This window comes from Leptinotarsa decemlineata, unplaced genomic scaffold (assembly GCF_025532065.1).
Source record: "Leptinotarsa decemlineata unplaced genomic scaffold, Ldec_3_MD MMD2_tig00078346_RagTag_RagTag, whole genome shotgun sequence".
NCBI lineage: Eukaryota > Metazoa > Arthropoda > Insecta > Coleoptera > Chrysomelidae > Leptinotarsa > Leptinotarsa decemlineata.
Genome location: NW_027412724.1, coordinates 807,524 through 834,680, shown reverse-complemented (window position 1 = coordinate 834,680; position 27,157 = coordinate 807,524). Strand labels below are relative to the sequence as shown.

The 27,157-nt window shown below is 35.0% G+C and overlaps 1 protein-coding gene across 12 annotated transcripts in view; it reads right to left on the bottom strand.

The window, feature by feature from the left end:
• Nucleotides 1-27,157, bottom strand: part of LOC111510194 (uncharacterized) — a 144,062-nt gene that overhangs the window by 25,578 nt on the left and 91,327 nt on the right. For 5 of the 12 annotated variants that reach the window (XM_074185734.1, XM_074185733.1, XM_074185736.1 and 2 more), the window contains 8 exons: nucleotides 8,515-8,622; nucleotides 5,423-7,045; nucleotides 5,097-5,219; nucleotides 4,945-5,001; nucleotides 4,656-4,727; nucleotides 3,792-3,878; nucleotides 3,494-3,568; nucleotides 3,267-3,359 (listed from right to left, as the gene is read on the bottom strand). In XM_074185734.1, the coding sequence (XP_074041835.1) occupies nucleotides 3,267-3,359; nucleotides 3,494-3,568; nucleotides 3,792-3,878; nucleotides 4,656-4,727; nucleotides 4,945-5,001; nucleotides 5,097-5,219; nucleotides 5,423-7,045; nucleotides 8,515-8,622 (2,238 nt within the window). The remainder of the gene's footprint in view (nucleotides 1-3,266; nucleotides 3,360-3,493; nucleotides 3,569-3,791; nucleotides 3,879-4,655; nucleotides 4,728-4,944; nucleotides 5,002-5,096; nucleotides 5,220-5,422; nucleotides 7,046-8,514; nucleotides 8,623-27,157) is intronic. The other 7 variants (XM_074185738.1, XM_074185739.1, XM_074185737.1 and 4 more) reach the window with 6 other exon arrangements.

Here is a 27,157-nt window from a genome sequence, read left to right as displayed (position 1 = left end):
TTAAAATCGGCCGTCCAAAATCGATGTGTGTGCAATTAGCCTAAGAGGTAGTAGTCAGTCCACTAGTATATAGAAACACTAACATAGTCGTAAAATTTAGTCACAATGACCTCCTGAGGACGCCAACTTGATTAGCGAAACGAGCGTCGTGAGATCGTAATTTTTGTGCTGGTGTTGGGAAAGTGTTTTCAATGGACCACAGAATATGGCTATACAATAGAGACCTCATGCCTCATGCGAATGTATCTCAGAAGGCAAGCAAATCAATCACAAACATTCAACAAAGACCCTGTTCAAACTAGTATACGGTATAAGACTGTTGTACAGGGCTTATGAAAAAGTGGAAATAAAACGCAATGATAAATTGTCCAATGTTTCCGAATGTATTAGCCATCGACTATAGGTATTTATATCTGACGTTTCGTCTGCTACTGCGGCATACATTATCAAAGGCGATGCGGTAACGGTCGAAGTGATCTACATTGCTGCGATGCGAAAATACTCAGTCTATCTATATATCTACTGTCGAATTATTCACTTAAAATATGAGAAGTCTAATTTATGATTCTTGCGGTCATCTGTAGGTAGGATAGGAACTGAAATTCATTTCATATTGATCTTCAATGTGAGAACAGAAATACATTTTTGTGAGTAATTACGAGAAAATATGCAGATTTCAATTGACAATGGTCTACTAATACTTCTGATTGTTCATCGTTTCAAAATGAAAAATCATACAAAAAATTATTCGAGGATCTATGTATTGCAGAAAATCGGTTTCGCTTATGAAAATAATTCATATTTTTCACAAATTATTCAATTGAGATTGTGTATATTTTCTTTTGAAACTGTTTACTTTTCATTCGTTCCAGACTAGAATTTACAGCCGGAAATATGAGAACAGAGAATTCACATCCAACATTACAAAAATAATCAAATTTTTGAAATGATTATGAGAATATTAGATGTCTGGACTTGGTTTTCTAAAATAACAAATTTGTACCCTGAGAGTACAAAGAGACATTATGAAATAGAAAATTGGAAGGGCACAACTGGGGATGTTACTGCTACTATCTAGTTTAACCCGTTTTTTATAAATGAAATATTTATTGTGAAAATTTGTAATTATTATCGTTACTAATCATAATAATCCTTTTATGTACATATTAGTTTTTAATTTTTTTCAAAGATAACTAATTGATATTCATCCACTTTAATTTTCCCATTTTCTTCACCAACACATTTCAACATTTGTTTCCTGTAATTTTTTGTTTCACAAATGTTTCTACTATGATTCAAAATGGAAGTACGAACCTCCAACCTTCAATAAGAATCATTACGGACCATATTAAAAAAAATATATTGAACTTTATACAAAATACGTATGAAACTTCCGAAGAATAGAAGAAAGCAGCATTCAAGTTCAAAATTATTTTTTTTATAAATGTATTGATTTTGCATAAAAGTTACTTTCAGATTAAACCTGGAAGAAAAAGTATTCCGGAAGCAACTACTTCTACATTGATATTATATTATACGAAAATCACTTTTTCTATTCAGTTTGTACTCCAAACATTCGTTATGGAATTGAAACAGGTGTCATTCATAGGAACGCTACACAATATAATAATATGAAACAGTCACAATATAAAATTTCACTAACATAGAACTCTACCATCCTCAATTGCAGACTTCAAGTTTCTGATTAAAATATTTGTCTTATTATCTCATCACAATTTTTTTATAGCATTACAAGATGGAGTGAATACAGTACGTAAATACATCCAGGCGGTTATTTGATTCAATCTCCGCTAAAAGAATTCTGTTCAAATTGAAAGAGGGAAAATTAGTGTTTGGAAAAAAATTTAGCTTTCTACTTCATTTGTTACAAGGCAGACATGTTCGAACTTCTCGTGATTGACATTACCAGCCAGTTCTTTCAAATCTTGTTTTTAGAGCCTGAATGCTCTTCCATCTGATTGTCTTCTTTCGAGGAACTTCTCTTTGTAAATCCTAGATGCAAGGAGGCAGTTTCCGTCACTTTCCCCCAAAGCATAGACCATTTGCACCATATCTTTCAATTCATAATTCATTATGAAAATGATTCAATCTACACGCAAAAGAAATTTCAACATATGGCGTTATTGACAAATTCTGAGATTCATTTCATGATATCAGTCATGGATAACTGGGTTTTTGAAGAAAAAAGCAGTATAAATATTCTTTAGGTTTTTTACGAATTTCTTACCATTGAAAAACAACTACCACTAGATGGTATGAAAAATGCTAATGAACTATAGCGATTAGTTTGAAGATTCGAAAAACAAATACCAAAACTTGGTATAATTTGTAAAATATCAGTTTTTCGTATAGTATACTTCTGATAAAAAATGTAGTGAAATGTTGAAACATTTCATACAAATGAAAAAATACAGGGTGTTCGATTTGAAAAAGTTGAATTATGTCTGTTTGTAAATGAATGAAACTTGACCGGTTTTACCAAGCGCCCTATATATTGTTTCCGAAAGTTGAGATTCCCAAAAATAAAACTTCTTTAGAGAGCTAAAAAAATATTGAATTGAATGACGTATTCATATACAGGGTGTTCCATTTAAAAAAATATATCTTTGGTTGATCACGCTCGGATGAATCACCCAGTATGTGAGAAAATAATTTTGAAAGATAGTATTTATCGATATGACTGCAAAAAAATTGGGCAGTTCGAAAAATAGTTTCATCTGATAGCAATGGACCGAGGGAATCTTGTTGACTCACCTTGTATTGTGTAGCGTTCCTATAAATGGTATCTGTTTCAATTCCACAACGAATTTTTTTAGTTCAAACTGAACAGGAAAAAGTGATTTTCGTATTTTCGAGAAGGTTGTTTTTCCAGTTTGTATCTGAACGTAATTTCTATGAAAAATCTAAACATCTTTGTAACATTTTGTGAGATTTTCACTGGAAGCCTGAGGAAGGTATTGTATAGGAAAACACGTGTTGCGGTTTTTAAACTATCCAGTGAAGACTACAATGACATGTTGCTTGAATACGTAATGGATTTTCATTAAACATCGGCCAATTCCATTACATTTCTTTGTAAAGAATTCATTTTGAAGTCAATTACTTACTTCCTTCCTTTGGAAGTTTTCACATTTTTTTATAAAGATGGAGGAGTAGAAAGCCAGAAAGCTTATTTACCAAAAACTAAGCCCCCCTGAAAAATATACCCCTTTGGATTCAAATATGTGAAACATACTCCCACTTACTGTGAATTTCTCCTGGGCCTTTGTTGAATCGGACGATCTAATATGAAGAACATTTTTCTTTTGAAGGGCATCAAATTTACTAAAACTGGATTTCTAAAAATAAAGAGTTGAATTAAAATTCAGTAAAGAACTATTTCACGCAGAAATATAGAACTTAGCAAATGAAGACAGGTAAACTGTTTCGAAGTAAAATTAATTTTGGTATTATGAAACATTTTTCAACTTACCAGTTGAGAGTTTTTAAATGGCAGTTTAACTATGCCCAGTGGTTTTTTATTCTCCACGATATTGAATTTCTCTTTCTATTAAATTTGCCATGCATTTACATGCAAAAAAACCATGTTAGTCTTTTCTAATCTAAGAATATTGCCAAAGTGAAGTGAAAACCAATAATTACTAAAATATTTCTTTTAATCTAAATATTCTGTATCTTTCTCGAAAAAACACAGAAACAAAAAATTGAAACCCAACTTGACCAGAGCATTGTAGTAACTATATGGTTTTTCTTCTGATTCAAATGCTTACCAACGCTCTCACAGAGACTTCCGAGAAGACATTCTCAATATTTTTTTTATGAGACGAAAGCAAAACATCTGACAACGACTTAGTTCGCTATAAAACAAGCACAAAATAAATAAACATGCAAAATTAATATAAACTGATTATGGAAATGATGGGCACATCTGGTGTTTCAGATATTCCAAACAACAATTAGGTAATGACCAATTTTTGATTATCTTTGATTTGAATTATTGTGTCCAGAACTGAAAAAATAACCATTACAAATTCTTTCATATGAATGATAATGGTATTTGAGATAAATACATTTATACTCACCAATCGATAATGGTTATCAATTGCGTCACGTATTTCTGGTTAATTTAAAAAATAATTTACCGTGTTAATTCGAAAGAAGAAAAATTGGACAACTTCACTTTGAATATATGAAATAATGTGGATGTGCTACATCATTTTATATTCTGAAGCGAACAGATAAAGTAAAGAGCCATTCAATATTATTTGTTATCGATCTTTATTAATATTGCTCTGAACAGTGATTCTAAACTGTGGACACAAAAACATTTGTATAGAGTAAGAAACTTTCAATGTTGCAGAATACAAACTCCCTATTCTGGGGATGGAAATAACAAATTTCATTGTATGGACAATATTCAACCTTGATATTGAATTTATTCCTTACTTTCACTGTACATTGTATGAAAGAAACAATCATTAACCAGCTTCTTGATTCAAACTACAAATCTTAAGCTTAAGCTTTAAAGTAGGTTTTTTCCTTGTTATATTTGACGAGAGAGCTGCTGACACCAATAAGGCTTTAAAGTTAATACTGAAATCTGATAAAAGGAATAAGAAAACAAATAATCTTACCCCGGAGTTTCTGACCTGACGGTTGCAGTCTTTATCCTCAGCAATTTTTGTTAAATCTCCAAAACTTCTACACTGCTTAGCCAAACAAAATATCAACAGGCCATGCATGCAAAAAATGCAAAATGATTCATCAATTACTAAAGCACTACAAAGGAAATGAAATAATCTTCAGGTGAAAACCATGAAAACAAATGAAAATATAATTATGAAAATCATCAAAAAATCAATACAATTTGTTTTGAAGTTTTACCTGAATATGATGTGTAATTCGACAAAAAACTATGCTTACCAAACTTTTAACATTAACATTATAGACATTCTCCCCATTTACTACATCAAAGTCATTCTAAAATAAAGTTTTAGTTTGTTAGGAGAAAATAAAACAAAAACGTTACTAGAAGTTAAATCAAAATATGCTCTTCAAAAATACCGAAAACTTACAACTGATATATTCTCTTTTTCTTCTTTCCTAGATTTTTTGATTTTCTTCTTTTTCAGCGATTTTTCCTCTGGAACGTCCGATTGAATGGTCGTCGTTTCTGTGTAAGTTTCAGTGACAGTGCTCTAAACGATAGAAAATAAAATTCCAGAATGTATGTAAATGAAAGTAAATTACAAGCCTTTAATGATATTCTGTTAATAAAATAACCCAAATATTTAATAAAACAACCCAAAATAAACTTCCACGAACTCTAACACTCATGCAAGACTAACACAACTTACTTTTGACCCAATCAACTGAAAATATAAAATCATATTCTACTCACTTCTGGGTCGATGCCTGTACCATCTCCAGAATCTAAGTGCTCAAATTTACTGATCTGTTCCATAATATTGATACTTCTCCTCAGTTCGCTAGCTTCATCTTTTTTGGTAGTAGCTACAATCTCAGCACCGCTTTTCGAAAACTGACTCTTCAAATTTTTAACAATTTCAGGAGGAACGGTTTCCGTATCCTTCTCCCTATTGCTAATGTCGCTGCTCGTGGAAGTTTTTGACACAACCTCGGTATACTTTTCGTAATAGTTACTTTCCATTTTGCTATGATACACGAATTCCGAATAGGTTTCTTTAGTCTTGCTCTCTAGGGAATCTCCAATATTGCTTTCTACAGTCTCAACGTTACTCGCCTCACTCCTAAGTTCAGATTGAGATTCAAATGTTTCTTTGTGCTTTTCGACTTGTTCAGAATGTACGAAGTATTTTTCCGTTATTTCTTCTTCTCCTCCTACAGTTTCGTAATGTTCGAATTCAATAATTCCAGTTTCATTGATATTTTCCTTCCTGCTACAATCAGTTATCGGCTCTAGTTCGGGTACTGACTCGTTACTATATAAACTATTTTCTACAAACGTTTCCTCCGAAATCTTCACGTTCTCTTCGACATCTCCCACGCTTTCGTATACATCGTCTTCTTTGGCGAAGTCTTCTTGTTTAGGCATATTTTTTTCTTCGACGTATTCGTCGATATCTTGGTAGATATGCTCTTCGTGTTCCTCTAATTCCTCCACCGCCCTTTGGACATCTTTCAGGTTTTCATAAATATTCTCTTCCTTCACTGCTTCGTCTACATTCTGATAAATGTTTTCGGCATTTTGTTTAAGAAATTCGGCATTCTCATAGATATTTTCCTCTTTTGCTTTACTATTTTCCGGTAATTGAGTGGCTGAAGGGTCGCTAATCGACATTGCTGCGCTAATATCGCTGGTACTGTTTTCTTCGCTAGTTTTGGTTAAATCTTCTTTGGGTGGAGACTCGTTGGAAGCTGAGGAGTCGGAATTGATATTTTCCCGTTGGAAGCCTTTGAGGAAATCGATGTTTTCTTCGGAAGGGGTCAACATAGGCGAGGTAACTGTTTGAGTGAAAAGTAAAGTAGCAGCATCGTCTGTGGCTAGTAACATTCTATCTTTTACAGATTTTGCGTTGTCTTCTGGAGATCTCTGTTCGGAGAAGTCTGTAGTTTCCATACTGAAACTGGGTCGGTCAGCATCCTCTTGCCTAACAATTTCGTAACTACTTTCGATCGTTTCTTCTACATCTTCGTAACAAACGTTTTCAACTTCTACTTTGGGGCTTAAATCTAATGTAAGATTAGGTTCAACACGTTCGGACGAACTCAATTTGACGTTTTGGTCCGATGGTTCAGTCTTTTCAATTTCTCCGTATTCGGGTAGCGTTTCGTAAATATTTTCCGTTTCTTCGTCAACTCCTTGATGTTCTCTAGAGTCGTTTTTGACCACAACGGGACTGTCGTAGGAATGTTGGCGCTCATTTTGTAGTAAATCGTAACTTGCAATGCCACTTTCGGGAATGGGTCTTGCGCTGGCACTCATGCTTTCATAAAATGTGTCGTCTTCTTGGTTCTTCTGATCGGCGATTTGTGGATCATCCTAAAAGAGCTGTTAGTAATACACCAAAAAACAAAGCGAACTAGATTAGAGAAAACTAAATTCGAGTTGGTGGTTCGAATAGTACCGAAAGTTTGGTCTGCTACTGCGACAGACGCGTTGACCGCGAGAACGAAGTGTATGTCTCGAAGTTTCAGAAACAACCTACCAGCTCCGATTTTGTTCTCTTTAATCCTGACTCTGGCCTTGAAAGCCTATGTTCTTATGAAGCGAATTAGATTTGAACACATTTTCAAAATTGGTAATATCCGAAAGACTAAACAAATCAGTAAAATTAAATACATCTATAGAAATATTCAACCAATAAGCGACGTAAACTGATAAGTTTAGTCATCTCAATTCGGATGTACTAATGGTATGGCATGTGTTGATGAGTGAGACTGACAAAGCATCAATTAAGAAAACAAAAAAAATTCAGTTTTGAGGTGTGTTGTCCATATAATAATACTAGTGTGATACCAAGAGACTTGCCTGATTGCAGCCCCCTAAAATTAGAAAAATTCAATTCTGTTCAAGAAATAAATAATTTGATTTTTTTTTCAAAATATTCATTGGAGTTGCATTAATACCTAGTTTTTCATAAATACTTTAATTGTGTCTTTGTTTCAAGCTTAATCTCTAGCGAAACATTCTGGGTTTGCTTTCATGTGGCGATCTCGAAGAGCGGCAACAAATAATAATAGATCCCTTTTTTGCACAGGTACTGTCATAGAAAAAAAATTGCTCTTAGTTTTCACCAATTATTTTGATATTCTTAAAAAACAAACACTTGATAAAACAAGTGATATTTATTTCGAAAGGAAAATTGAATTATTCGAAACCGAGTGGAGTTAATTGGTATACCTGAATTTTGATGTATCATAACTGTATTCTTGATCCAAATCAGAAGATTACACAGGACGTCGAATGTGATAGCTCGTTCTATTTTGCGAATTTGAAAAACCTCGACTTGAATATTGAGCAGGCAATGGTTGGGTTAAGGCCAAATAACTAGAAACCACTATTATTTCGTTGCCAACGTTTTGACTATCATAAAGTCATCTTCAAAGCAATATTTTTTGGTTTTCTAGTAGTCTGTTCACTGTGCGGGCTGCAATTTGATCTCGAATTGTAGTTTTGCGGATATACAAATATGGTAAAACATCGATTCAGGACTTATGAATCTCTGATATACATGTCTTTTTTTCTGTCATTATTCAATTTAAAATCCACATTGCAGTTAAACGAATGAGAACTTATTAGAACCAAGAATTGGCATATTAAAATTATTTTTGATTGGAATGAACTCAGACAGAACTATTCATTTTGTTCTGGCAATTCACTGTGGTATAAGTAATTGATTTGAATATCGGTTTGTAAAATTATTACATTTGAATTATTCATGTGATCAATACATGCAATACTTTCTTTTGAAAATGTGTTTCTTTAAAAATCGACACAAAAATACAAACTTTGCTCATGCAATTTTTTAGTCTCATGTTAAATTCTTCCAGCAAAGACTCTTCAAGATTGTCATCGTCGTCACTTACTATTCGGGACTTCTTTACTGTATCCGCCATCTGTAACAAATACAAATTCCACTGAAATTCAACATAAAGAACAAGAGTATTTAAAATCGAAAATATACCCATTTCAACCAGTTTATGAATAAGCGTTATGATCTTTGAAACACCTGAGATGAAGATAACCCCGTAACATTTTTTTCAAATAGGGTCCTTTACCATAGTTTTTTATGATGAGTGTATTCTATACTTGAATGAAAATGCACAGTAATGCCTAATTTGAAGTATAGTAAGATTACATTCCTCAAAACTATACTAATTATTGATTTCTAAACAAAAATATTTTCCAGGAGAGTTCTATCTGTCATTTACTCAATTACTGAAGTATTATTGGCAGTAATTGTGGAATTGGCGCCCGACTCACGATCGAAAGGCCGTGGGTTCGATTCCCGCCTCGACCAGATATTTTTCTCGAGATAATTTATCTGGTTGAAGCTGGGATGATTATGCAACCGTGTTAGGAATCACACGTTAAAAGGTAAGACCTCGTTAGTTTTTAGCTCGCACAAGTTTCTCAACATCTGAGAGTTGTCGTTCGTGTGGGGCGACAGCTGATTAACTGAAAAACAGATTTTTTAAAACAGATTCTTTAATTATATACAACATAATTACTTCAATACTGAAAAAGTTTAGTTTCAAGAAAGATAAGTTTTGGCTTTCTATTCCCCTCCATCTTCATACAAAAATGTGGAAACTTCCAAAGGAAGGAAGAAAAATTGTTTTCTTCCTTCCTTTGGAAGTTTCCCAATTTTTTGTATGAAAATGAAGAAGTAGAAAAGCAAAACCTTTTTTTCATATAAGTTTACCTCCCCCTTTCGATTCAGTTTCAGATTTACTAATTTTTGCAAAAAGTAAATCATGTTGAACATCAGATTCGAAAATAAAATGAACATATTTCATTTGAAAAAAAATGTATTCAAATTTCAATCGAGGTGAACATTGTTCTAATCAAAAAACATAGACTTTCATAGCCGGAGTCACGGCTAGAGAGAACAAATTCCGGGCTAGTAGGCCGTTTGTCGAATGGAAACTGAAAAACCAAACGTTTTGTCTGTGGAGTTATGAAACATTTCAAGTCAAACCCCAACTGCAATGTTCTTAGAGTAACGAGTACATACTTCATCATTAAGTACAAATTATCATTAAGTGGAACGATAAAAATTGAAACTATTTCAACTTCACTTTTTACAACGATTTCGACCAGTTCATTTATCAATTTCAGTTCGACCGTTTTTGTTTAAAATTGTTTGCTATTTCAACCCTGAAGAAGACAGAACATTATCACCGAAATTCTGACAATAAAATTTGGAACAGTATATATCATACATAATTATTCATATCATATTTCTACGTATGACAAATGGCAACATATTTTTTCAAATAATAGGTATCCTTGAAAATAATTCAGAACCTGTTGATGTTTCAAATTTCCCTTGACATCTGTTGATGAGATTTGAAAAAAAAATGATCCAGTGAGAAAACTGAGTAATATATTTAATTTGTTCCAATTCTGAAGAAAGATTCAGATCTCTAGCAGCTCTATTTTATAGGCTACTGATATAAGTTACAGATAAACATTTTCATTTCACAAAAACATTGAATTTACTCATTAACTTCTCGGTATGAACTAGAATATCCAAAAAAACTAATGAAAAACACATTTGTTTTTCTGCAATATGCAATAACTTTCTTTCAATAGCACTTATTTTTCAAGTCGGTTAGAGTTATAATTGAAATAATTCTGTATTCTTTTCAACCAAAAGTATAGTTGTGGGTCTTTCAAAAAAAAGCATGAGTTGAAAATGATGACAAGATTCCCTAATATTATCACATATAGGTAATGCTTCAATAATCTATTGAATCTAATGAATTCTTATATTATCGTCAATAATAGAATTCACTTGATTACCAAAAGTAAGGTTATGATTGCCTGAAGTACATCTGTTTTGCAATGGGTTTTCGGTTGATCAGACGATAATGTTTTCTTTGTGTATATAGAATTATTATCCTTGAAATACGTGAGATTGACATTGGCAGATCAAGATCTTCGGACGATGTGGTGCTGCAGATTTTTCCGGGTTTTCCTGCAGCTGAAATAACAAATGCGCCACTGGAATCAACGAAGTCGCCCCGGAGCGCCAATTAATTTTTATGGTTGTTTTTATTTTAACCGTCGTGAGATGATTATAACATTGTTACATGTTTTGCAAATAGGGTTCCTTTGTCATAGTTTGATGTTGTTTCTCAGTGACGCCTTTTTCATTGGGCGATAGCTAATACACCGAGGTTACAAAAATGGCGAAATAAATATTTTGCTACATTTTAAAGCATATTAAGGCTCTTTCAGACGTGGAGCTTCACGTCTCTTGCTCTCCTATACGGGAGCGTTTATCACTCCTACTTGCCGCCCATTCTCAACGGGAGCCTTTTCAGTTCCTGCCATTTACCTTCTCTACCGTCGACACAAACCTCGACGACAGAAACGTCAAAGATCGAGAATGGGATGTATACAGTTGCAAAATCTATGTTGAGCACTTTGCAAACTTCCACCCAACTTTTTACGACTTCTTTTCGGTCCTTATAAATGTCGAGACTTTTATATCCCAAAGAGCGGGTCGTTTGGAGACAGCACTAATTAAAACAGCTCCACATCGTAATCTACTATGATAAATAGTATATATGAAGCATCAACTAGGGAGAGCCGTTTTCAGTCACCATGTGGAAGAGCCCCCACATATTCTTATGCATTTTGAGGTGGAGACATGGCTACCTGGTTCGAGTTGCAGGAGACGAGAGAACTCTCGTCGTGGCGGCTCCCGCTCTTAGTCTGAAAGCTCCACTGGACTCGTTGCATTTTGGCGCTAAGAGCCTTTCTCGAGAGCGAGAGACATGAATCTCTCCGTGTGAAAGGGCGCTTAACGTATAAGTAGTAAATGCACTGATTTCTTCTTCATTATAGAATTATTTGGCACATCAATACATGTAACTTGGAGACTCTTATATCTACTCGTAATGTCAATGACTGGTCCTGTTTTTCTTACATAACATATTTACGTTTTTCCCGCTATTTTCGAATTGCCCTTTAAATATTTCCAGCACTCAAGTGGTACTGATGTTTTGATCAGCCCTTTTACTAATCTCCCCCTTTAATTTGGATAAGACACAAGCACTACTGAAAAATCCATAAGACGCTCTAAGAGCGGTGCTTGTGCGAAAGTAGATTTGAATCGCTGGAGTTTGAATCCATTTGGAGAAACGTTGTCAGGAAGTTTACTCCACATAAACGCAGTTCTCTAAATGAATGAGTTCATAAACAGTGAAGGTCGAAGTACACCGAGTTGAACCTCAAAACGATGAGCAGCCATAGTTCGTCGCGTATTTCTAATATGTACCGCTCTTGGTGGAATCAAATGTGCCAAGTTACTTGAACACTTCCCGTGAAAGTATTTATAGAAGAGAGATAAATCTCCAATCTTTTTTCGATGTTCCAGACTATCACGGTCGGTAACCAGGCGGTTCGACGTGGGTGCTTTGTTCACTCACTCGAATTGACTGCCGTGTTGGTCTGTGGTTCAAGCCCCAGTCTGAACGACCGATTTTCACTTGCTATCGTCCAACCCGTGTTAGGAAACACACGTTAAAAGGTAAGACCTCGTTAATCCTTAGCTCGCACAAGTTTCTACTTCTGAGGGTTGTCGTTCGTAGGTGTGCGACAGCTGGTTACCGGAAAAACATATTTTAAACAGACAGACAGATCAAGGTTGTAGGTGATGTTCGCGTCTCCAATCAGGCGGATGGCTCTTTTCTGGATGGAGTCCAGCAGCTTCAGGGTATGCTTGAGGGCGGAGGTCCATACGTGAAAACAATACTCCAAGGAAAGTCTAATCTGGGCTCGGAACAGTATTCCAAGCTTTTGAGAAGCAACCTTTGCAATTCCAGCGACATGATTGTGGCAAGGCATATTGGTGTCCATTTTAACCCCAACAAACTTATCGAAGCAGAAAACGGAATTGTCTGTCCTGACATTATTATATCCGGTTCGGAGACATTATTTCTTTGTGAAAACCGTTGTCTGGGTTTTTGTGGCATTGAATTGAATCTGGTTACTTTGAACTCAATTGGAAATCACTTCTAGATCATCATTAAGATAAGTAACCTTCTGCTGCCGGTGAGGATGTGCATCCGCAGCCGATGTCCTGGAATCCAAATGGAATGACGAGACAAGTATGCTGTCGTCAGCAAAGCAATATATTGGATTCTTGTTTTTTCCAATAAGTCATTGATATAAACTGAAAAGAGGGTTGGAGACAATATGGATCGCTGGAGAACACCAGCGTTGATGGTAAAAGTAGTCGAAAGATATCCATCGACGGCCACTTGCAGGGAACCTTCTTTCAGGAAACTGGAGAACCATACACAGAAATGATCCGACAAGCCATAGCATCGAAGTTTGGCCAGCAAACCCTAATGCCACACACTATCAAAGGCCTCAGAAATATCAAGCGCAACAGCTCTTGATTCTTCGTGTTCCTCGATTGCGTTATTCCAAATATGGGTGACATATGAAAGAAGGTCACCTGTTGATCTTTGTTTCCGAAAGCCGTATTGCTGATAGCTCAAGATGTTAAAGCCTTCCAAATATTCAAGGATATGGTGGTTTACGGCTTTCTCCATGATTTTTGATATCACTGATAGCAAAGCGACTGGTCTGTAGTTATTTGGAAGATTTATCTTGCCCTTTTTGGAAATAGGCTGAACGCGAGCAATCTTATAACAAGAAGGAAAAACCCCTTCCTTGTAAAACAGTTTGAAAAATCTGCAAAATACTGTTGTGAGTTCATTTTTACGATGACGATTACGGTTTGGTTTCTGCATCACACCGCTATCTCAATAATTTCCACAAAAATATTTTTTTCAATGAATTATTTCTTCCCTCAAAATTATAGAGGGAACGTAACTCAATATCATTCTATTTTCAGTCAGTGTACTCTTAACATAGAGCATACGAGTAGAACACCCTCTTATAGTTATTTTCGAATGTGTCGAAGTAAAACATTCGTTTTGTAAACATGTGACAGGAATAAAAGTTGTTAGTCATATATTGAAGTGCGTTTCAAGAAAAAGCTTGTTTTGTATTTGTGATTTTTTTATCGAAAGTTTTATGGTAGTAGCCACATGCAGATATTTTATGGTAAAAAACGAATCTTTATGAAATTTTGGAGAGCGATAGAAACGATAGAAATTTAACCAAACAACTTGGGCCAACAACGCGTGTGACGTCAGAAGGCCCTGTGTCGGTGGCGTAGACCTGTTTGCCAGGTGTTACTACTTATGTGCAATTTTCAATATGTTCTAATTTATAGGGGCATGAAAATCTCAAGTGTAGCTACACTCTGCGAAATTTTCTGTTGGATGTGTTATCCAACAGGTTGGCTATGGGTCAAATTCTGTTATTGCTTTTTTCGATGTCGTACTTCCTGTACTATTATGTCGTAATGTAATGTTAATAGCCTTGTTTTTAAGTGCGTTTTAGTTTTGAGCTATTTGGATATCGAATAAAATTGAAGTTGTGTAGTTTTGCTGTTTTTGTGTGGATTTTCATAAGAGAATGGAAAATTACAATTACCGTATTATGTCGTATTATGAAAATGCCAACATTAATGAAATTGGGCGCCACATGGAAAATGATGAGAGCGTTTTGATGAAACATAAAATTTGAAAGGATTTGATTGAACTCTAAGTGAAAAAACATGTGAATATGTAATGATAAGTAACACCTGTTTCACTATAAAGCAGCTACTTCAGGCGTGTTCAGTATTAGTACTATTAGTACTGTCTTTTATAGTTAATATTATAGTGAAATACGTGTCACGTGATTATTATTCAAATACAACAATAGAAAGACATACATGTAGCTTCATTTCAAAATTTTGATCTCAAACAGCTACAATGGGTTATAAACAATCTAAATATATAATAAACTCGTGGTTCTGGTTGTCTTCCAGTGGAAGAACTTCATGAAGCAAGAGCCGAATCGATCCCTCTACGAAACCCTTCATCACTTGGAAGGATCGATCGCAGCTTGAGAAATGGTTCTTATGCAGATTATGTGAAACATGTTCTTCCTTACGAATCAGTAGAGAGTTGTCCTGAAAAGCTTGAGAAGAAAATTGGATTAAATTATTTAGGAAACACTTGCTACATGAATAGCATTTTACAAGTGTTGTTCATGACGAAGAATTTCAAGAACGAGGTTTCAATGATGAACGAGAACGAGAATGTTTCCTACTTATTCACCAAATTTAAACACCTGTTCATGTAGCTGCAGTTTCGTAAGAATGTATCATCTTTCCCTCCAACCGATTTCCTGGAGTCTTTGAAGTCCACTAAATACTCGTTAGGACAAGAGGATTGTTCCTATCAATACTCCTGACCGCTCTGGATTGAATGATTCCGTACATTCTATCTCGTCTTGTGTTTGTAAATCTTTTGCTGGAAAAATCCTCACTTATTAACTTTGTTGTAAATGTTCAAGAGGTAGCAAAAACGAATTTCTGGAACTGCAACTAGCGTTTCCTGAAATGACTAATAACCAGTCCGTGCAAAGCTTATTGTTAAATCATCTGAAATTGGAACTTTTAACGGATGTAACTGGCAACTGTATTGCCAAACATGTGCAAAACTAAGTGACTATTAGAAGTATAGCTAGGGCACCAGTCAATCTAATAATAACACTGATGATCTTCAAACATGACTCACTCAATCTCTGACGGAAGCACCAAACTCTTACGAAGGTTCGAAATAGATGACCACTTCAATCTAGCAGACTACTATTACAACATTCATGCAGTCATTGTTCACTGTGGTTCTGGCGCTGAATTTGGTCATTATTACGCCTTGGTCAAAGACGAAACGGACTGGTTTCAGTTTGACGATAGTCGTATCACGAAGTGTTCTGGCGATGTACTGAATTCATTGGATCCTCTGGAGATACTCTACATTTTGATTATGAGAGAGAGGACATTGGTAGATCAAGATCTTCAGATGATGTGGTGCTGCACGTTTTTCGGGTTTTCCTGCGGCTGAAAAAGCAAATGCGCCACTGGAATCAATGAAGTCGCCCCGGAGCGCCAATCAATTTTTATTGTTGTTTTATAATTTCATGATTTGTTTAATGAAAAAGACGAAATTACCATAAACTTTTGTAGAATTTAAAATTTCAGGAAATTGTTTACCCGGAGAAATGAATCGCCCAAATTCAAATCTAAATAGACGAAAATCACATAATTTCTATTAAAATAAGCGATAAATTTCCAGTTAAAGTGAAAGAAAAGTCCGTGATAAAAGTCGTAATTTGAAGATTGACAGACAAAACTTGGGAAAATTCTGATATCGAAGGCTGAATTGAATAACAATAAACGATTAAAATTATATAAATTCTGGGGTTAAAATTCAATTCATTAAATTTTAATGGTTTTTGATATTATAAGCCTTCGTAGCATACGATATCAAACAAAGCCTTAAAATAACTGATTAAACAACGCAGAGAAAAAACTCAAAAGGATGTCCCTCATTAAAATGTCCGGGCCCATTTCCAAAACAACTTTTACTAATTGACAAGATCGATAGAAAACATGAGCTCAATAAAAATAAACAGTAAGTGAATTTGAGTAACTCATAATAATGGAAGTGGAATTATACAAGAGACCGGATATACTCTTCCTCTTCGTGATTATCAACACTCCACGGGATGGGATGACTTCGAGTTGCTAAACAGGTTTTGAAGATATAAAACCGCGTCTTGCGATAACTGTGCAGAATAATAGTCTACTGCTATGTTGCCAAATGATTAACAATAACAAAGGGTCTATTTTGTTCGCGAAACGCTGCTCACGACGTAGAGCAGAGGCGTATTAAGGCCAAAGTATGTCCATGTAAATAGTACCTGGCAGAAGATGGCTTTACACGAATATTGTCTATGCAAATAAATAGAGCATTTACCAAAAACTTCCCATCAGCTAAATCATTATATCTGAAGGAACAATGGAATATAATGATTCAAACTAAAAAACTTCTCGACTTTAGAATCATTTCACTGGTTTACTTTGGTTGATATTGCTTCCGTTCACTTGAATATTTTGGACTGAAGTGTTCATTCTCTCCAAAAATGACACATACATTCTCGGAATATCCTAGGCAAACGCATTCCACTGAGCACAGCAGCAGCTTATGTATAGAAATAAAAACTGAAACTTACGAGTTGTAAGTGACTTACATTTGGATCATTTTCTGATTTTCTCCAAATTATTTTGTAATTCAATCAGTCACTGCAATCGATTAATCAAAATTTTTACGTTTTTTTCATTGTTACGTTCAAAACTCCCATTTTCGTTCAATTTTCTATGTTCATATTAGAACAAGAATATGAATAATAAAATGACATCATTCTGTTTCTAATATGACGGACTATGTTTTCATGCACTGTCATGATATATGGATATTAAATGAAGGGGTTCAAGGGGGAAAAATCGAAATGATGGAAAACAAGATGGTCGCCACACAGATTTAATAACTCGGCAAAGGTAAGGATACTTTGGATACCATTAAATACATTACATCTATACTAATGTAAATGTGAAAGTTTGTGAGGATGGATGTATATATGTTTGTGACTATTTAACGCCTAAACGACTGAACGGATTTAGATGAAACTTTACATAAATACAGCTTATACATCAGAATAACATACAGGCTACAATTTAAAAAGGTTTTGTGTAATTTCGGACACAATATAACGATAAGTATCAAGTATGTCGGAAAAATTCTTGTTCCCTGAGAGCTATCTTGGCGTGCGCTGCCTATACCGTTGAGTTACATGCAGATAATGTACCATGAGATGTTAATCTTCTTTATCTTTTATTTTAAATAGTTCTAAATGAAAGTCCACGAAAGCATATATCTACCTCTTATGTGGTAGCCACTAAATGCAAAATACTGAGCCATAAGTACAATTAGATTGGATACTTTTTTTACAATGCACATTTCAGAATATCTGTCAAATACTTATAAAAATTTATACAATTGTATTTAATATTCATAAACTTTGTCTTTTACACCAAGTAATTTGGACGAATCGTTTAAAAATTATCACGCTAAGATTAAATTGACGCAACGCAGTAAGCCATTACGCGACGCGTCTACTGTAAGACGACGAGGGACGATGCGTGGAGGTAGAGGGGCGGTCTAAGCAATGAAGCGCCATCGCCGAGAACGCGACCCGAACGCGGGCAGACACGTGAGGACAGACGTCGTTGACGGTTTGTGTTAGTTTTGAGAATTTCTTCGTTCGTTTCTGGATGCTATTCATCACTTAGTGCAGTTGGTTTATTTTTTCAGTTACTGTTTTTTAAAGTAAAAATATGAATTACTGGGTGTTGCCCGCTCTTATATTAACGTATAGCCGAAGCTACTGAACCTGGAATCTTGAAATATGCAGGCAACAACTAGTAATCCATATAATATAAAAACTTATCGCGAGACTTTCCTATGTGAGTAATGAACAAGATTTCAATATAAGACATACATGATTCTAAGAAACAACAGCTTTTGTATCATATAAATTGTGTAATGTAATAAATTGATGGATTGGATTTAGTTTTGTTCATTTTTATCTTTCACAACATGCAAATAACAGCTGATTTTAGAAAATATTTTTTTACTCTTAATTCATTCAATAATATTGATAATTCCAATGATACGTGACAACTAATCAAGATAGACAACTGTTAAAACTTTTTCAACAACGTAAAAATAAATGAAGATAATTTTTTGAGCGAAAACAGCCGGTCGAAAGAAAAAAATTACAGATTTGCTCAGAAAGGAATGAGGATTTAAAAAACAAAATGTTAAGTTTAAGAAAAAGTAGTCAACGTATCACTCTTTTCTTCAAAATTATTTAGTACTAATCCCAATCCCACTTGAAATTAAATCAAACCCATTAAACATATTACATAATTCATATGATATAAGCTTTTCGCGAGATTCACCTGTGTAAGTAGGTAATAAACAAGAATTCAATATATTTCTAAATGATTCTAAGAAACAACAGCTTTTCTATCATATAAATTGTGTAATGTAATAAATTGATGGATTGGATTTAGTTTTGTTTACTTTCTTCTTTTCCAACATGCATAAAAAAGCTTATTTTTGAAAACGTTTTTCACTCTTGATTTGTTCAATAATATTGACAATTAGTCTAGATAGACAACTGTCAAAATAAATCAAGTTTTTTTTAATGAGAAAACCGTTGGCCGAACGAAAAAATAACAGATTTGCTCAGAATGGGATGAAGATTTTAAAAATAAAATTTAGTTTGAGAAAAAGTAGTCCACATATAGCTTTACTCTTTTGAATGATTTAGTGCAAATCCCAAACGGATGCCACTAGTAAAAAAACAAAAGTATGTTGTGTAACAAAAGTGTCTTTTAATGCATACCTATAAGAAGCGTATTATGTTTCAAAAAATATCTATAACCTAATGTTATTATAACATTATTTTTTACAAAATGTTACACCCTTTAGTGTAGTTCAAATTTGACACCTTTAGGATCTATGGATTGCTTCATGGCAAAATACAGTATCTAACTGACATAGAAACGAAAAATCAGATGTATGCACATTTGTACTTACCATGTTTGGGCGCATCTTCAGAGGGAGTCTATTAATCATTCATTGATTTCTATGACATAGCACATAGTATGGGTTCCGGAGATATAGCATAATAGGGAGGTCGCTATAAAATGTTTGTTACAGTATTTTTCAGTTTCAGCCGTCGTATACGACACGACAGGAGCGAAGCAACTGCAAAACTTAAGGTACATACTATAAGGTGCGGTTCCCACTGGAGTGATATAAGCGATGCAACAGGTGATTCGATAAGCAACCCGATCCTGATTTGGCACCGATCACTCATAATCGTGCATACATAATGGAAGCAAATCGAGTGCGCACTGGAACGATCGCGATACAATACCGATACTTATCGGAGTCGCGTCGGTGAGGGGGACACAGCTGCCGGGTCGCTTGAGCGAAAGAAAGGCGCAATATCGTTCGACACGTTCATGTCGGGTCAGCAAGAAGACGTGCAATCCTCTATTTCCTTCGTGAAATTCGTGGAGCAGAACCCGTACTTTTCCAGTCCCCTTGATACCAAGCTCAATAAAACATGGTAACTATTTGAGCTCATTCTATAAAACTCTCTAAATTTCTGTTCATGTTGATAGAGCTTACGGGAAATCACTGCCGAACTGTGTTTAATATTAAACATTATATGGGTGTATCCAGTATTTTCTAGATTCCCGTTTCCTCTTTTGCAAGTACCGGTAAGCAAAAACAACGTCCTCCTCTAAGGAGCTCATGACGACTGATGAAAACAACTGCTCCGTTGCTTATCATATAGGCTATCATATCGCTCCAGTGCGCACTGGTGTGTTGCGAGTATAAAACTTGCATCGGGCGATAAAAGATTGCTCATGTTACATCGCTTATCGTATCGCTCCAGTGGGAACCGCGCCTAAGACAACTAAGCAAATATGAACATCGTCGTCTGGGTAGGATGACGTCACACGCCGGACAAAGTTATTCTTGCCGGCGCAATTTCAACTGCCCATAACTTTCTCATTTCTAAAGATATTTTGATAATTCGTTCATAGTTTTTTTCCCTATGTTACCTAAATCTTTAAAACTTCTTCATATCTCAGTTTTAAATTTTTTTTTGCCGTTTCAAACAAATTACCAATTTTTAACATACTGTGTTCAGGCACGGAGCAGCTAAATGTTCAAATCGATTTTTTTTTCTAAAAAATTGACCCAAATTGGTTTATCGTTGACAGATTACCTTTATTTCGAAGAGTCCGCCAAATATGATTTCATTTCAAGTACAATTAAGTAGATTACAAGGAATTAGATTGACTATTTACTTAGAAAACACAATAAAATCTTTTATTAGGTGGTAAAGATAGATGTCGAACCTTGAAGCACAATTGTCGCGGCACATATATTTAGTAATAATTTTTCATTCAGCAACTTCAGTGAATTCAAAATTATATATATATATATATATATATATATATATATATATATATATATATATATATATATATATATATATATATCCCCACTAAACTTATTAAGTTGGCTGAAAAGTTCGTAGGCTAACACACAGACTAACCACTAGTATACATTTAACCGTAACCTTCAAAAGACACGTGTATGAATTTCACAGCTGTCGGATTATTAGTTTGTAGGATACAACATTTTGAAAGAAGCAAGCTTTGGCTTGACAAACATTATTCGGACTTTGCACCGGAAAAATCAACCGTTGAAAAGTGGTTTGCTGAGTATAAGTGAAATGAGTACCGAGGACGATGCACGCAGTGGACACCCCAAAAAGGCTATTACCGACGAAAACATCAAAAAATCCACGAAATAATTTTGGATAACCGCAAAGTGGAGTTCAAAGTGGGTGCCGCGCGAGGTCACAATCGACCAAAAACAACAACGAATTGATGATTTTGAGCAGTATTTGTAGCTCTTCAAAAACCCAAATTTGAGCATCGATTTGTGACATTTCACACCAGAATCAAAACAATCGTCATCTGAGTGTACTGCACCTGGTGAACCGACTTCAGAGCGTGCAAAGACGCAACAGTCGGCTGACAAGGTTATGGTATCAGTATATTGGGATGTGAAAAACCATCAACAGCGACTATAACATAGCGTTATTGGTGCCTTTGAAGGACTAAATCGCGGATTTACCGTTTCACAATTGAATGAAATCGATGGCAAACTTGCATGAATTGGGCTTTGAATTGCTTCCGCGTCCACCGTATCCTCCAGATCTGGCCCCCAGCTACTTTTTCCTGTTCTCAGACCTTGAGAGAATGTTCGCTGAAAAGAAATTTAGCGCCGAAGGAGAGTTAATCGTCGAAACTGAGACCTATTTTGAGGCTAAAGACTAATTGTACTCTAAAAATGGGATTGGAAAATTGTATGACCGCCATAAAATCAAATGAAACCAAATATTATCAAAACATTTTTTTCTATGTTATCCTACGAAATTTTCAGCCTAACAGGTCCTCCCGCTACAACTAAAATCCCTCGCAACAACGCTGCGCCAAAACATTGCAGAAACTCTGCAAAAAGGGTCATAAGATTTACGAAATCTTTTAGATTATGAGCGAAGAAACGGTTTTACGACCATTTACGTGGTTTATGTGGGCGTAATAATTGTTGTCTGAAACAAGAACAAATCTCGTCTTCCAGTGAACATGGACATGTCGCTCTTTCATTTTCAAGGTTACACCGCTTTATGCGGCCGAAAAGAAAGCCTCGACCCAAGAAGTGAAACATGATACTGAATATTCGAGTTCGACCAACGATTCGTGTAACTAAATTGTCTGAAACATTTATCAAAATATTATTACATCTGTTTCCATTTTGAGTGTTGTAATATAATAGAAAACATCAATGTTTCTATTTAATGTAGATGATTTTGAATCGTTTTCAACATTTCTATCAAAGTTTGGGGTCTTTACTTGGGGTGATAGGTTTAAGGTGGATAATAGTGCACGAAGGAAGGTCAGTGGTGGAAATAAATTATGGAATATGTAACAACTCAGAAGCAGATATAAAAAAATTAATAACTGCCCACTATTAACACTAGATGAATCAGGAATAGCAGAGCATGTTTGGACTCATCAACATAACATCAAGTGGGCTCAAGCTGAAATCATCCACAAGGAGGAACACTGGTTTAAGACAAAATCCAAAGAAGCCGCATATATGTTGTCTAACAACGCATTCAGACAAGCTAGGGTAGAGATACGCAACATATGGAAACCTGTGATCAAGCGGAACACGACGAACTCCCGCTAAAAACGATGAAGCGGAGAGAGGAAATAGGGGATAGGTGACAGCACTCGAATGACCTATGAATAGTCAGATCTCTGAGGAATAAGTCCAGTTATCACCCGAAGACGATTGTGGATACCAACAGTCTAAACGTCGTGAAGTAACTTGGCTTGGAATCTTTCAATTTTTATTTATTTTTGTTAGTAAATATTAATTTAATTGTTGCTTGGATTTTATTTTATTGTAATTTCAGTTTATTTACTTGATATAATTGTTATTTTTCAGCTAATCTTTAAAATTTTTATAGATTCTTTCAGGGATTTCAAATCAATTTATATCATATTAGACAATGGAAGTCCGAACTAATGAAATGCACCATGAAACATTGTCAACCACCTTCAAACAAAGAGTAAAGCAATTTATTGAAGAAAAGAAACAGAAATGGAAACACTACTTCCTAATCAGAACAATTAAAAGATCTGAGAAATATGAAGGAAACGGAGAGGAAAATTTTGGGAAGGAATGAAAACTGTCACCAGTTACAACTCTTATAGTTTAGCAAAGTAGTCCAACCCGTTAGGAATCACACGTTAAAAGGTAAGTCCTTAGCTCGCACAAGTTTCGACTTTTGGGAGTTGCCGGTCGTTGGGGGCGACAGTTGATTTACGGCAAAACAGATTTTATCAGATTTAACCTTACTTGAAAAGAACCGTAAATCATCTGAGAGTGGAAGAAAATATACGATCGAATGAAATGAAAGTAGCCGTGATTAAATATGTAAAGAAAAGAGAATAAGATCACTAGAGATATACAGAAGGAATTAGCAATCAATAAATGAAAACATTGAAGGACGAGGAACCAGAAAAACAGCAAATGGGAATCAAACCACTTGTAGATGAATCACCCTAACTGATCTAGTATAGCAAATGACTTCCGAAGAGCCCTGGAAAAAAAAGGCCGAGTCCTGAATTACATTTAGGACAAGAAACCAAATGTAAAGCAAACTGAACGGTTTTTAATAAGATAAGTAAAGAATAAAGCTACAGAAAATCGAAAAGTACCCTATATATCAAGTCCCCTAATTTTTACAATAATTCTGGACGGAGCGATAAAGCAAACTATGAAGAAGAAAACATGAGTCACTGAAAAATAAATATTATAGACATTTGACATTTCAATACTGGCTGAAGGTTAGGTAAGTGAAAAAACTGAAAATATACAAAGGAAATAAATAAAAACAATGATAATGGACATAGACGAAAAACGGCACAAAATGAAAATCAGCAACGAAGAGTAGGTAACAAGTGCTAATGTATTCAAATACCTAGGTTTGTTTATATTATAAGACAGGAAAAAGAAAGAAAAAATTGACAACTGTACGAAAAAGTTAATATCAGAACAAGCATTCTTTCTTAGGAAACATACAAACATAAAGAGAAGAAAATCCGGGCTAGTAGGCCGTGGTCGACTGCAACCTGAAGTGCCAAACGTTTCGTCTGCTACTGCAGTATCACTAATGATGTATGCCGCAGTAGCAGACGAAACGTTCTGTACTTCAGGGGTTCCATTCGGCCACAGCCTACCAGACTAGATTTTGTTCTCTTTAATTGTGACTCCGATCGTAAAAACCTAGTTTCTTATAATGTCCAGGTTTTCGAGAAAATAATCGTACCAGAATGTTGGCAAACAAAAATTTACAAGAAAACAAAAATTGACAAAACTAGAAAGAATTAGGGCAAAAATCGACATCATCAAGTCAAAATTTCGAATAACGTTGTGGATACATCTGGGACTAAGGATTCAACCATCAAAGTGTTATTACGGGATTTCATTGAAAATGAAAAGAAATTCAAAATCTTTGAAAACACTCAGCTTCATAGCCTATAAGTAGAGGCTAGATTCCATTCTTCATATCAAGCATAACTTTTTTCGCCCAATTTCACAATCGGGAGCTTTTATATTACATCCTTGTCCTATAAACTTTTCGACTTCAGTTTTTTTGAGGAAATTGTCTTAAAAATCGTAAAAGGTTTTCGAGAATTTCAGTTCCGCATTGAGTCATTACTGAAAAATAAATATCATCATTAAATTCAGCGCGACTTATTCAACCAACACCCTTGGACAAAACACGCAGATCAAACAGCAAAAGTTCATCATTATCAGTCAAGAAAAACAAAGGTTATTATTATATCTCGACATTAACTGATGACCGACCCAGTTTTCTTCTTCCATATATAACGGATTACTGGTACGCAGCAATACGACATTAACAAGTCAAGCATATGTCTGCGAACTGACATCATGTCTATGTAAATTATCATTCTAGAAGTTCTAATCGTCTTGTGTAGCACTCAACACGATTTTGCAAGGCCTGCAGACAAGGTCCTTCGTAATTATCCTATAAAAGCGATGGAAGTGCATCAAGCATTAACGTTTAAACGATGATGACTCTAAATGATTGTTGATTCGATTAGACGATCGAAGACGAGATTAGATTTATGACGATTCCGAAGGTTGAACTTACAATTTTAGGTTAAGGAGCCAGCTTTTATTGACTTATATTATCGATAGTTTGCAGTAAGAGCAGAGTTGAATTGATTGCGATTTATGTTGCAGTGTTTCTAGAAACCACAGGCTCGAACTTACTCGGGATATCAAAATATAGAATTATAAACCACTGATTTTCCAAAGGACATGAATGAATAGAATGGTCATTATTCATCATCATTATAACTTCTCATATAACATCCAGTTTGAAACAACTACGTTCAACATTATTATTGTACAAATTTACTAGATTAATAATTGAGAGAACTAGTTCTCTTTCAATAAATGTCACTTCGAAAATGGAAAGTTTCAATTATTACGTATAAGACCAAAAAAAAAGCTGTTCGAAATTGGACGTTTGTCGCTATTCATAGAACCCATTCCATACTTTTCAATTTCCAAGCTTTCGAAGGCATCACGTACCGGTCTCAACAATTTTAAAAATTTTTCATTTATTCTATGGTTGTTCTCTATGGCATGTTGAGCCACACTAGATTTCTCCGGTCTATGAAACCGAACATACGAAACATGTTCCTTTTAGCGAGCTAATATAGTCCGTTTGGTTTGACCAACATATTTTTTACCACAATCCTCCCAGCTTATTTGGAATGAGTGGTAAAGTAGTCGAAGAGTACATCCGGCTAACCAGAATTTGCATGGAACAAAATTGCTTCTAGTTCGCCAACTGTTTTTATGGGCACCATGAAGATACGGCAATGGGAAACCCGTTGTCTACTTTCATGACTAATCTGTTCATGAGCAGATTTGAAATGGAAACAAGGAAAGAGTTGGATTACTTTCCACGAACCTGGATCCGATACATTGATGATTTATTTGCAATTTTCGATACGAACAGGAGTAAGGTAGAGGATTTTGTATTTTGCTTCAAAAACAGATTTGCAAGTATGAAATTGAAAATAATTAAAAACTATCATTTTTACTAGTTATAAAAAATGCTGATAAGGGTCTTGAGGTTGATGTACCTATATAGAAACAATACTGAACACAAAGAATGGCGGGGCTACAACACAGACTCCACAGACTCCTCACATTTCCCTTGAGCAAAAAAAGGTACGAGATTTACAAAAAAATTGTTGAGGAGGTGGTCAAACATAGTGGATAAATTAATTAGAAAATAAAAATTTAGGGAGTGTCTTCGTAATGCCTCGACTTTTCGAAAAGTGAAAGATTCAAAATTCATGATTCCATATGAACCCAAATACACCAATGGGTTGGTCCGAACATTCACTTCAACAAGTGTTGGGCAGTCTGAAAGACAACACGTTGGAAGAAGAAAAGTCTGGGATTCACGAAATAAGCTGCGAGAATTGTGATAAGAATTATGTTGGTCAAACCAAACGGACTATATAAGCTCGCTACAAGGAACATGTTTCGCATGTTCGGTTTCATAGACCGAGAAATCTAGTGTCGCTCAACATACCATAGAGAACGACCATAGAATAAGTAGGAAATGTTTGAAATTGTTGAGACCGGTACATGACAACAGGTTTCTGAATGCCTTCGAAAGCTTGGAAATCGAAAAGTGCGGAATGAGTGCCATGAATAGCGACAAAGGTCCTATTTCGAACAGCCCTTTGTTTGGTCTTATACGTAATAATTCTAAATGAAAACGATAAATATTAGAGATGATCACTAACATAAAGGAAATACGTAACAAATTAGAGGTATTAAAAACAGGTAGTTTAGTGTAGGATCGACAGTTAGCAGTTAGCTAACTGGTGTAATTAGGTAATACTAATAGGTAGTAATTAGGCCATTAGCATATAAAAACACATAGTAGTAAAATTCAGTCATAATGATCTCCTGAGGACACTAACTTGTTTAGCGAAAAGCGAGCCCAGAGAACGTAATTTTTGTTCTGGTGTTGGGAAAGTATTATCAATAGAACGTACTTCTAGATCACTTTTCTATAATGTGTCAGATGTGTTATTAGTTGATTTCGAGGTTCTTGAAAATGAAATAGGTCTTCAATAAAAAACATGTTTTTTACTTTTTCTAACATGTAGTGAGTACTATGGAGAAATGAAGGATTTTCATTTTTTTTTATATTTTA